Source organism: Chelonia mydas, chromosome 4 (genome assembly GCF_015237465.2).
Source record: "Chelonia mydas isolate rCheMyd1 chromosome 4, rCheMyd1.pri.v2, whole genome shotgun sequence".
Classification (NCBI taxonomy): Eukaryota; Metazoa; Chordata; order Testudines; family Cheloniidae; genus Chelonia; species Chelonia mydas.
The window spans coordinates 45027334-45040551 of record NC_057852.1 but is presented as its reverse complement, the minus strand read 5'-3'; the positions used below and the strand labels follow the sequence as shown (position 1 = coordinate 45040551).

The window sequence follows — 13218 nt, the reverse complement described above, 5'->3', positions numbered from 1 at the left end:
CAATCCCCTGCCCCAGCCCTGATCCCTCTTCTGTCTTCCAAACCCCTCGGTTCCAGCCCAGAGCCCCCTCCCACACCCTAAAACCCTAATTTCTGGCCCCACCTGGAACCTGCACCCCCATCCCAAAGCCCTTATCCCCCCAACCCCTGCCCCAGCCTGGAGTCCCCTCCTGCATTCCAACCCCCTGCCCCAGCCCAGAGCCCCCTCCCGCACCCTGAACCCCTCATTTCTGGCCCCACCCTGGAACCTGCACCCCCAGCCCAGAGCCTGTACCCCCTCCCAGACTCCCTGCCTCAGCCCAGAGCCCCCTCCCATACTCCAAACCCCTCTGGTCCAGCCCCAGCCCCCTCCTGCATCCTAAACCCCTCAACCCTGGCTCCACCCCAAAGCCTGCACCCCCAGCAGGAGCCCTCATCCCCTCCTGCACCCCAACCCCCAATTTCGTGAGCATTCATGGCCCGCCATACAATTTCCATAACCAGATGTGGGCCTCAGGCCAAAAAGTTTGCCCAACCCGGTCTATAAGTATCTACATGGGGAACAAATATTTACTAACAGGCTCATCAGAGACACTAACAGAGAACGATCCAATGGCTAGAAGCTGAAGCTACAAAAATTCAACCTGGAATTAAGGTGTACATTTTGACAGTGAGGGTAATTAACCATTGGAACGATTTACCAAGAGTTGTGATAGATTCTTTATCACTGACAATTTTTAAATCAAGATTGGATGTTTTCCTAAAAGATATGCTTGCTGCTCTAAGAGTTCTTTTGGGGAAGTTCTATGGCCTGTGTTATACAGGAGGTCAGACTAGATGATCACGATGGTCCTTTGTGGCCTTTGAAATCTATGAACACCCAGGTTTCAGAGTCCCAATCCGATCCTTTAATGTGCATGAGTGTCAATACTATAGTTTCCCTCCAGGCCCCTCTAGACTCTCCCAAAGTGGAGAACTGTCATTTGGGGACTATACCCAGCACTCTCTGATATGAGACTGTATCAAAGTATGCAATACTTAAGCCCAGACAAAATCCTACAAGTACATTCTGTGTACAGCACTACTTTTCATTGTTTATAAACCAGAAGTAGTTGATCTTTTTGAAAAAGCACCCAATACATCCTCCATGGAAGCTGATTTTATGCTGTTCAATATACCCTAATGATAATAAAGAACTAAGTCTAAAATATGTATTAAATATGACAAAGGACCATCTAATACAAGGATGACTTAAGATGCATGTAGACTAGTTACAAGGCACTTCATTTCATAGGTTAGTTATGACTGGTTAATGGTACTGACATGCCATAAATTTTAGAAAATTCCTTTTATCCACAGAGGCAGCATTAATTAATAGGCTGCTATATAGGACTTGAAGTGTCAAGTCAGAAGCTACTCTGGCAATGTGCAAGCCAGGTCTCCCCATGGGGAGAGGAAGATGTCAGAAAGTAAAAAAAGACATGTTCCCTTTGGCTGTGTATTAGAGGCTGTCCAGAGGAGAAGGAGAAGCAGACCTGCCATGAAGAGGGGCTGCTGAAGAGGAAATGCTTCCTCCTCCTACATGCTGTTCATTAACAGGATTTTTAAAGCAAGAAAGGGAGTTCCAACAGCAGCAATTCCCACAGCAATAGCAGAAGCATTGATCTGGGAATCTTAATTGTACTTCACCAGAATTTTTCATTTGCAAATGGTTAGCTGTTGAGCACAGATTTCAAGCCTTGCCATATAAGCATTTGGTCGAGGATGCTCTCTTACCACATCAGAACTACAGCTTTAGAAGATCATATGAGAACTTTCATAGCAAATCCTTATTTTAAAGAGTTTATAAGAGCGCTTTTAATATTAAGGCTACTGGTTCTCCGCACAAGAGGGAACTTTTACCATCAGACACTTAGTAGCCACAGGCGGATCTGACGGATCCAGACCCTGTGGGTTGAGAGTGAGGAACAGAGAATGGAACCGGCAAAAAGGCCAAGTACCACCAACCTCCTGCGCGTTTTCTTAGATGAGTGCTGTTCACAAAGCCTACCCAGGGACTACGTATTGTGTATCAATACCTAGCTGATGTGTGTCTGGTAAATTTGAAGTTCCAACAGCCACTGGCTCATGGGAGGGGACTAGAGCTCCATACGCCTCTGCAGCCTTTCCAAAGATTGTTGCCTCCATGATTCTAACCCCACCAGTCCTTTCAGTTCCCTTCCCCCATAAACCACCCCAGCACTCCTTTCTGAAAATTCCTGACAGAATTCTGCACCCATGTGGGGGTGCAGAATTCACATGGCCTGCATATTTATGCCCCCTGAGCAGAAAAACAAAAGAAATCTGCAGGAGGACTCACGTCTCTTCCCTGGCAATGCGTCTGTTTCAGCGTGCCTGGAGCAGCTTCAGAGACGCAAATCACTGTGCAGGGAGGGTGGCTCGGTGTGCATGCCGGGCACGGGGGAGACCGTGAGGGAGCGAGGCTGGCCAACAAGGAAAAGAGACTCTGTCTCTCTTGATACTTCAGCTCAAGGGGCGTGAAGAAGAGTAGGTCTTTTTGTTATGCACGAGGAAGGCTCTGTCCCCCCGGCAGAAATGTAGCAGCCTGCCTGCCTAATAAAATGTAATTTCTTGAAAACTGAAAAAAACAATTAAATATTAGTATCCTGTTACTGAAAATTGTTTGTTTTTAAGTTAAAGAAAATAGCTTTTGTAAAAAAAAACAAAAAAACCCATTTTGTTAATGTTGAACAATTGCTGTTCATGTAAGGCCCCCTACATTGCCAGAGTGATATAAAGCCTTATAAATGACAGTAAGGGAATCAGCTGGGAAGATCTATGTGCTCACTTTTTTCCTGTGCCAAAGTGACACAAAGGGGTTAGATTTTTACTTAGCCATTGAAAAAAACAAACACACACACTTTTGAGGGCAAATAAAACATTTACCAAGCAATCATAAAATGTCAGGACAATCGGAACGAAGCATTTTGCAAAGTACCCAGCTAGGTCCAGGACAATGATTAGCGAAATTGTATGACTGTCATGTATGAAAGTCTGAGAAATTTAAAATGACATTCTACTGTTTCCCCCCCCCCCCGTTTGGTGTTCTGTAATGTAATTAAATGAAAATCCAGGATTATAATTAGAATGTAGGATATTAGTTACCAAGTATTTGTAACTTAACTTTCATGTGTTTAGGAAATGAAGAATGGTTATTGTGACTTTTTTCTGTATTGTAGTTTAAATAACTTACCAAAACAATGGAAACTGGTGTGATTATACTGCATTATTTTGACAAATAAAATTTGCAGAATTTTACAGAATTTTAATTTTTTTGGCACATAATCTTTACTTTTTTGGCACAGAATCCCCCCAGGAGTAGATACTGCTCAAAGTTTCCTCCCCAAAACAGCCAAGTGAAATGGTTGTCAATTTCATCACTACCCCATGTCTTCTGAACAGCAATAATAGAATTAGCCCTATTAATTTTGTCAATTTCACACTCTGCTTGTTAGGAAAGCCATGACCAGCAGCACACAATGGCGCTCCCTATCAACTTGGGAAAATGTAAGCACATTAGTTATTATTTATTAGGACATCTTTGCAACTAAGAGAGCTACAGACTTAATAAAATCAAAGTTGGATTGGAGGGAGATCTCAAGTGGGGTTCCAGGAGGATCTGTTCTGGGTCCAGTGTTGTTTAACATCTTTATTAATAACTGGGATGTAGATACAGGGGGTCTCCGGTATACGTCTCCCCCTTATCTGTTTCGCATATTCACTGCTCATCAAAAGGGAAACGTGTTCCGATTCATGTCGGTCCCGATCCCCCTATAGTACAGTACTGCAAACAACGGATAAGTTGCAAATGAAGGGATATGCGATAGGTATGCGTAACCACAGGTGGGCTATTGCCCACCCACTTAACATCCAGGGCCCGCCCAGTCCTGGCTCTGCTCCCACCCCAGCGCTTGCCCCACACTGCCCGCCCATTGCAAGGAGGATTTCCCAGCACTGGTGCTCCAGCCACAGAGCGGGGTCAGGGGCTTGCCCCCATCCGCTCGCCGAGCCCTCCTGCCGGGGAGCAAGGTCAGGGTGCAGGGGCTTCCAAGCCATCAACCCCTGCTACCTGGCTGGAGCGGAGCAAGCCCCTGTGCCCCAGTCCCGCTCCCCTGCTGGGTGGAGCAGGGCAAGCCCCTGCACCCCAGCAGGAGCACCGGGCTGGCGGAGTGGGGCGGGCCCCAAGTGAGGGGGGCGGAGCGACTGGCGTGTGCACATTTTTTCCGGGAGCCCCTGGCCAAGGCCGGCTGAGGGGGACGGGGGGGGAGGACAAGCAGCCAGATGTCTCCTACCCCTTCGTCCCCCATCATTGCCCATCCACCTGGGGCCCACCCAAATATCGCCTCCTGCCTATGCCACTGCTTTATCAGCGGGTCCCCGGTATCCATCGTTTCAGTATTCGTCAGCCTTTTCAAGAACACAACCCTGACGTATACCAGGGACCCGCTGTACAGAGGACATACTGATCAAATTTGAAAATGACACAAAGCTGGGGAGAGGGGGATTGCCAATACTTTTGGAGGATACAGCTAAAATTCAGAGGGATTTTGATAAATTGGAGAACTGGGTTATAAACAACAAAATGAAATTCAACAAAGACAAATGTAAGGTGCTATACTTTGGGAAGAAAACCGCAAATGCACAAATACAGAATTGGGGAAAACTGACTTGACAGCAGCACTGCTGAGAGTTGTGGTGGGTCACAACCTCAATATGAGTCAGCAATGCAATGTTGTTGCCAAACAAAAAAAAGGGGGGGGGAGAATGCAATTTTAGGTTGCATTAACAGAAGCATAGCATGCAAGTCACGGGATGTGATAGTACTCCTTTACTTGGCTCTGGTTAGGCCTCAGCTGGAGTATTGTGTCCAATTTTGGTCACCAATGTAAAGAAAGGATGTAGAAAAACTGGAAAGGATCCAGAGGCAACCAACAAAGATGATCAAAGGGGTGGATTGCAAGCCATATGAGAAAAGGCTGAAGGAACTGGATACATTTAGCTTGGAAAAGAGGAGATTAAGGGCGGGCGGGACCGGGGGTGGGGGGACAACGACATGACAATGGTACAGTAACATCTCACTTGAAGCTGTCCAGGTTAACGTTGTTTCATTGTTATGTTGCTGATCAATTAGTGAACATGCTCATTTAAAGTTGAGCAATTTTCCCTTATAACGTTGTTTGGCAGCTGTCAGCTTTGTCCACTGCTTGCAGGAAGAGCAGCCCATTGCAGCTAGCTGGTGGAGGCTTGGAACTAGGGTGGACCGGCAGCCTTCCTATCAGCTCCCCGCTCCCCTAAATTCCCTGTGTGGCAGCCGCCCAGCAGGCTACCCATTATCGGCAGTTCAGCTGTCCCTCCCCACACTGCCATGTGCTGCTCCTCCGCTTGGAGCTGCTCCCTGGAGCTTCCTGCTTGCTGTGCGGGGGGGAGGAGAGAAGAAGGGGGCTAATGTCGGAGTGTCCCGCTCCACCCTGCTCCTGCCCCCCATTTACCCCTTCTCCCTATAGAGCAGGGTGGGAACATGACAGGGCTCCGGACGGAGAGAGCTTGCTAGCCGCAGCTGCCGTCTCAACTTCCTGATATACAGTAACTCCTCACTTAATGTCCTCCCACTTAACATTGTTTCCAAGTTACATCGCTACTCCATTATGGAACATGCTCATTTAAAGTTGTGCAATGCTTCCTTATAACGTCGTCTGGCTGCCTGCTCTGTCCACTGCTTGTAGGATTCTGGGGAAGAACAGCGACTTTACAAGGGAGCATTACACAAGTTCCTCTTCTCCGCCTCCTCCCCCTCCCTCCAAGCGCTTACGACTTTCTGGGAGGGAGGGAGCGGGGAAGCTGCCCCTCCCACCCCCGGCCAGGCAGGGCCACCCAGAATGCAGGGACTTTAGGGGCTGCAGCTCTAAAGCCCCTTTTGGAATGTGGCCCTGAGAGCATGGGCCGGAGGACTCAGGAGGAGCAGTGGCAGCTGCACAGCCAGCTGGCCGGAGATAAGAGGAGCTCTGAAGGGGAAAGTGCTGCTTCTCTCCGGCCGGCTGGCTGCACGGCTTCCCCTGCTCCTCCTGAGTCCTCCGGCCCATGCTCAAAGGGCTGCATTCCGAAAGGGGCTTTAGAGCTGCAGCCCAGGGCCCTGCAGCCCCTAAAGCCCCTGCGTTCTGGGTGGCTCTGCCTGGTCAGGGGGCGGGGCGAGGGGGAAGGGAGAGCAGCTCTCAGAATCATGACTCCCAGAATCACAGCCATGGGGGCGGTGCTGCGTTGCACAGAGCCACCTGTACACCCCCTGTACCAAACAGGAACCGCCCCAGGTAAGTGCTCTGCACCTCCTGCCTCCCCCAGCCCTGAGCCTCCTCCCGCACCCTAACTCCCTCCCAGACCCTGCACCCCCAGCCCTGAGCCCCAGGAGGAGAATGGAGAAAAAAAAAAAATGAAAAACGGGATGGGGAGAGGGAGAGGAAGGAGATAAGAGAATGCACAGGGCCCCACTCACTCTATATCTGCCACTGGAGGGAGGGAGGGAGGAGCACGGAAGCACTGCATCTCCGCTCCTCCCCCTCCCTCCCAGAAAGTCCTAAGTGCTGCCAAACAGCTGTTTGGAAGCAGAGAGTTGCTGGGACAAAGGGGGAGGAACGGGGATGCGGCATCCTCCAGGAAGGAGGTGGAGCGGGGACGGGAAGAGGCAGGCCTGGAGTGGAGCGGGGACGGGAAGAGGCGGGCCTGGAGCATCCCCCGGCAAAGTCAGCACCTGTTCTTCTGCGGGGAAGCTGCTGCTGCTGCGCAAGGTGCTTCCTAGCGTACTTGCCTGCCTCATTGTCTGCAGCGGGCTGTGCCTTTGTGGAGTAAGCCTGGGGCACCTCCCCACCACAGTATTGTACTGTATATAATGCCGTTTGTCTACCCCAAAAAGAATTTCCTTGGAACCTAACCCCCCGCATAAGTTGCATTTTTCAGGAACGTAACTACAAAGTTAAGTGAGGAATTACTGTATTTAAAAAGGCAGTGTACTTAGAGTGGGGACAGCATACTTAAAGGGGCAATGTGCATCTCTCTCTCCCACACACAGGTGTGCTCTGTCTGCCATGCTGTCTCCCCTCCCTCCATTCGCGCTGCCTTGCACACGCCCCAACTTTTTCCTGTGCCGGTGGGTGCTCGCAGTCCCCCGCCCCTGCCCCTACTACACCCCTGCCCCAAAGTCCCCGCCCTAACTCCGCCCCTATTGGACCCCTCCCCAAATCCCCACCCCCTGCCCCAAGCCCGCCATGTCCCCCCTCCTTCCAGGCTTGCCACATGAAACAGCTGTTTCATGGCGCAAGCACTAAGAGGGAGCAGGGAGAAGCAGGACGCAGCGGCACGCCCAGGGGCAGAGGCAGAACGAAGGTGAGCTGGGGCAGGGGGCGGGGCGGGGAGCTGCCAGTGGGTGCAGAGCACCCACCAATTTTTCCCCATGGGTGCTCCAGCCCCGGAGTACCCACAGAGTTGGCGCCTGTGCTGCCTTGTAGAGTGTGAGAATACATTAACAACGTGTTAACCCTTGATGGCTAAGCCAAATGCTAGATCATTTAGGAGTAAGGCATTCCCTGGGAAATATCCCACCCTCTTCCTTCACCACCTCAACCAAGCTTCACAAACATCATTGCTGTGTACAGTATTAAATTGTTTAAAACTTATAGTGTGTGTGTGTGTGTGTGTGTATACACACACACACACAGTTTTTTGTCTGGTGAAAACAATTTCCCTGGAACCTAACCCCCCCTACTTACATTAATTCTTATGGGGAAATTGGATTCGCTTAACAGCATTTCGCTTAAAGTTGCATTTTTCAGGAACATTACTATAAAGTTAAGTGAGGAGTTACTGTACTCCTGTGGGAATTCTGCACTGCAGGGCAATGCAAAATTTGAGCAGAAATGGGCTGCAGAGCTGCTGGCCACCACCAGGGGCACTCGACCTGGCAGAGCCTAACCTGCAAATAGAAGACACTGCCAGAGGGAGGGGGTGGGAGCTGGATGGTTCCCAGCAGCACTTCCTGGCACACTTCTGCAGCAGCCAGTGTGGCTAACCCCAGGTCCACCCAAGCAACTGGGCCCGGAGCCAGCTACTCAGGCAGCCTTGGGGACAGCCACACTGGCCAACTGCTCAAGCGGGCCCCCAGGGCTACCCCCCCCCCCCGAGTGAACAGAGCAGCAGCGGGCTCCTCAGAGTTCCCTCCCCCCCCTGGCAGCGGGCCCCCTGGGACTCTTCTTTTGGCAGGGGCCAGAGTGGCAGCGGGCCCCCAGGAGTTCCTCCCCTGAAGCAGGGGTCCCCCGCCCCCCAAGATTCAATCATGAGTATTTTTAGTAAAAATCATGGACAGGTCATGGGGCCATGATTTTTGGGGGTTTTTGCCTGTGACCTGTCCATGAATTTTACTAAAAATACTCATGATTAAATCGTAGCCTTAATCATGACAGCCATCTCACTACTGGCATGCGCATTTTTCAAACACTGTCTGTTGTGCATATATTGAAACTTTAAGGATTGAGTACTAGCTTTATTAAGATCCCTGCAGGAATGCTAACAATCAAGATTCCTCACAATTACAGAGTAAAAATTTGAGAAAAGCTACTAATTAAAGCATAAAGGATCTTTCCCATGACCATAGCCTAAAGAGCTTAGACCTAAGCATGTTGAAGAATGTGGCTTTTCCTGCACCAGGATTCAAAGATGCATTGCTAGCTAGCATGTGCTAACTAAATGCATTTTACAAGTCTGCACTGCCTTGTTTACACAAGACTTTACCATGGGTCAGCACATGCTACTCCCTAGGGTAGACCACAAACACCTGTGTCTTGGAACAAATATTTGGGGAGGTCCAGGCTAGTTTATGAAGCTGTTAACTACCTCAAGTTAATTGGCAATGTGCAGACATAGCTAAAGAACATATTTAGTTTGCATGTGTTATCTAACCTGTTAATTCCATGCCTTTAAATCCTGATCTAGGCAAAACCTAGACATTTACAGAGGTTCTTGGAGCTTACCCAGGCTTTACTAATCTAGGTACACCTTTCTAAATACCAGTCTAAACAAGGCCATATTGGCTTGATAAGACTTAGTGCTCCTATGCAAAATAAAAATTGCTTGTTTGACATTTATGTCCACTACAATAACTCATGCTCCTTCAAAAAAAGAAGACAAAGAATTAATTCTCTTCCTAAAGCCTCATTAGATTGTATTAGGGCTTAGTCTCAAACGTGAAAAATCAAGATAAATACCACAAGTCCTTCAATACCTAGACAAAAAGAGGAGCTGTTTAATGATTTTTATAAAGCATCATGCTGCATACAAGTATCAAAGCACAAGCTATGTTTCCTCTTGCTTTGGTCAGTTTGAAAACAGCTAAATTTTGTATATTATTCCATCTGATATACTAAAAGGCTAACTAAATACATTGAAATGTCTAAAGTGCATATGCAAAGAATGTACTCCAAAAACAGCTGTAAAGCAAAAGTGGTAGTCTAAAATAGATGGATCAGAATATACTTGATATTTGGGGATTTTTTTGAGTAGTCTCAAGACAGTGCTGCCTATGAAGAATGGTCTCTGGCACAACTTTCAAAATAGGTTTCAAAATTTTGGTGCTCACAAAAAAACACCACCGAGTTCCTTACTGAAAATTTTGGAATCAAAGAATAGCGTGGTAATATCAGATAATACATTGTGGCATTTAAAGCAAAGTGTCTTCATTGTTAACGTCTTAGACACATTAACCAGTGTGTTTCAGTATTTAGTATTTTATTTTTTTATAGACTAAATCCTTTTTATATACAAATAAATATTGGGCAAAGTAAAACACATTTATTCCTAAGAGATAAAATAGTAAAATACTATACTCAATACAGATCTCTCTGGGAGGAGCAAAGTTTACTTTAGTTGCTATTTATGGGTCTGGAATCTTTTTACAAATGAGCATGCACTATTCAAGAAGTACAGTTTATGAGCCTTTTACGTGAATTCCTGGTTTCTAGTAGATTACCCAAAGCTGAAGCTCACTTAAAGTCCTGGTTGTATCCCATAGAAACAGAGGAGGCAAATCTCCATCTCCTCTTGCATGTCCCATCACATAGTCCATCCCCCCTTGCCAGAAACCTCAATATTTCACAGGTTTCTGAGTAACAGCAGTGTTAGTCTGTATTCGCAAAAAGAAAAGGAGTACTTGTGGCACCTTAGAGAAGGTGCCACAAGTACTCCTTTTCTTTTTGCAATATTTCACAGCCAGCAGAGGAAGCAGCAGAACAAGTAGGAACAAGATTTTTTGGGAGGGTATGGGGGGAAAGATTCTTCATGCCATCCTCTTTTATCCTCCTTCAGACAACATCCTCTTCCATCTTCTCCAGTCCCTCATACTCACTCCATCATCTGTTCTTAGTGGAATAGCTTCTGAACACTGCAAACCACTGCAATGTGAACTGTGCATAAACCCATCTGTTTAAATGAGATCTTCACTGTCACTGACCAAATCCCGAAGTATCAGAGAGCAGAGAAATTCCACTGGGCCTCAGAAAAGGCCTCCTTCGGCATAAAGGAGGTTATAAAATGAGGCTATAAAATGGTTTCCTATCACCTCCGGGCACCGGAGAAGATAACCAAGAAATATCACTTGAACAGAACCCCCACCCCACAAATCATCATCAGCTAGCCTGTCACAGAGGTGGGAGGCAGGGAAAAGAGCGCAGAGAAGGCGGCGACTGGGAGTATGAAGGGAAGAGGATGAATGAGCAGGACCTAATCCTGCCACTGATACCGCGCTGCTCCGGCAGATCCCAGGCACGGACACACGCACCCGCTGCCACTACCCGCCTCCCCGCGCTCCTCGGCTCCGCTCCCCCGGCGGCTGAGAAGGACCTGTTCCAGGCCCCGGGGCAACGGGGGGGGGGTGGGGGGCTCTGTCCGGCAGGGAAAGCGAACGAGGATCTGCGCGCTGCGGCTTCTCAAAACGACTGTCGAGGCCCCCTCCGGGGCCACGCTGACGCGCCCGGTCCTCGGGGCGGGGGAGGTGTGCACTGAGTGGTGGGGGGGCCGCACCGGTACCGGCGAGAGAGGCCCGGCACGCACGGGGTGCGGCGGACGGGGCCGGTACTCACGGGGTGCAGCGGTCGCTGTACTCATTGGCGATGGTCTCGATACCGCCGCTCCGCGCCACCGCGACGTAGCAGTTGAGGAAGCCCAAGTCGATGCCGACCACAGACATGACTGCGCCCGGTGCCTTCCGCTCCCCGCGGGCCTGTCGCTGCAGCGGTCTCGGCTGCCGGCACCGGCTTTCAGTCCCTACCCGTCGCGCTCCCCACTGCGGAGCACCAGCCACCAACCGGCAGTTACTGTGCTCTGCGCAAGCGCGCTGCGCCTTCCGGCGGGGACTGCGCGAGACCCCGGCGGACCTTCGGCACTTTCCGGACAGACTCGGGCTGAGGCGGCTCCGGCCGACATGAGTTCGAGAAAGATCTGGAACGGGGAGGAGGGAGCCGTTGTATAAGGGCGACATCGTGTGGCCACACGGAAGTACTGCTGCTGTCCTCCCGCAGACCACCTGGTTAAAGGGCCAGCACCCAAAATAAAGGGGCTGTTCTGCGTGTGAATTGCAATTAATGGTGGTCTCTTGTTTAGAGTATAGCTGGACTGCTCCCATTGCATTATAATTAGATTAAAATCGGATAGTGTATTATTGGGTCATAGCTAGGGGACCGTCACAGAGTCATGGATCCGTTACTTGCCACGACCTCCATGACTTCTGCAGCAGCCAGTGTGGTTAACCCCACGGCTGCTCAAGCAGCTGGCTCTGGGGACAGCCACACCGGGTGCTCCTGGAGTAGCTCTGCACCCAGCCACTGCTCTGGCAGTCCCTGGCAGCAGTCCCCGGGTCAGCGAGAGCAGCTGCTGCAGGGCCGAGCCCCCTGGAGCATAGCTACCCCAGCAGTGCCCCTCTCCCCCCTCTGCAGCAGGGGTCTCTGGGGTGTCCCCCGCAGCAATGCCCCTCCCAAGATTTAGTTAGGGGTATTTATAGTATAAGTCATGGACAGGTAACAGACCCTGAATTTTTGTCTATTGCCCATGACCTGTCCATGACTTTTACCAAAAATACCCGTGACTAAATCGTAGCCTTAGTCACAGCATGAAACACAGCATTGCCGGCTGCTAACACTTTATTGGGAAGGGGTGCTATATGGTGTATGTATTAAAGGCCCAGCTCCTGAAGTCATGTGCTTACAGGAGACGCTCAATTCTCTTTGTTTTTTAAGAACATCATTAGTCCCCATGTTTGCAGAGGAGAAAGTGACATCACAAAAGCTCAAACTCCAGGCAGCAAATGAGAAGAACCCAACATTTATTCCTTTTTAAAAATCTCATGACTGTCTTTTTAGTTGACTCATGATTTTTGAACACTTGGGGTTGGCCTATGTATTAATTGTTTAACATTATAATCTTATACACATGCTAGTCTAGGCTATTCTGTTATTATGTCTAATTTTATGCCCAGGATCCTCCAACTGACTGTGTGGGCACAAGCGTTGTTCATATGCCACAGTTGCAGAATTTATGTGAATATTTATGTATGCTAGAGTGTAAAACATAATTAAATGTAATGCTATGTTATAGTTAATAAAATAATGTATTGCAACATAATATATATAATTATAACAATCCAGTATAATTACTGTTAGATGAATAATGAAATATGATTAATAAAATATTGTGTCATCATTATGATTAATATATAGGTTCACACTACATAGCCACCTTTCATTTGAAGATCTCAAAGTGTATATCCAATGTCAATTCAGTTTCGATTCACAACACCTTTGCAAAGTACAGTAGGTAAGTATTTCATCGCTACTTTACCAATTAGACACAAAGAGATTATGTGCCCAAACCTGTGCATCTCCTGTAAGATTTAGATCATTCTCATCTCCAACCAAAGACAATGAAACTTTAGGAATCTAAGCACATTTCACGATAGGGTGCTTTGGGATATAGCTCTCTCCGATTGAGAAAAGCACTTAAGCATGTCTGTAAATGTTTTGCTGAATCAGGGCCTAATTTCCGCTCACCTTACTCACATAAGTGACTCACTGTCTTTAGTTAATCTGTTTGTGAAAGAAAAGCAGGGAAGCCAAATTTAGAGCCGAGAGAGATAGGTATAAAAATAAAA

General features: G+C 48.5%; 1 protein-coding gene across 1 annotated transcript in view; it reads right to left on the bottom strand.

The window, feature by feature from the left end:
- HSPA4L (heat shock protein family A (Hsp70) member 4 like) overlaps positions 1 to 11510 on the bottom strand; it is a 61446-nt gene extending 49936 nt beyond the window's left edge. The window contains exon 1 of the mRNA XM_037897175.2: positions 11156 to 11510. Within this exon, the coding sequence (XP_037753103.1) occupies positions 11156 to 11262 (107 nt within the window). The 5' untranslated portion in view covers positions 11263 to 11510. The remainder of the gene's footprint in view (positions 1 to 11155) is intronic.
- Between the last annotated feature and the right edge of the window lie 1708 nt (positions 11511 to 13218).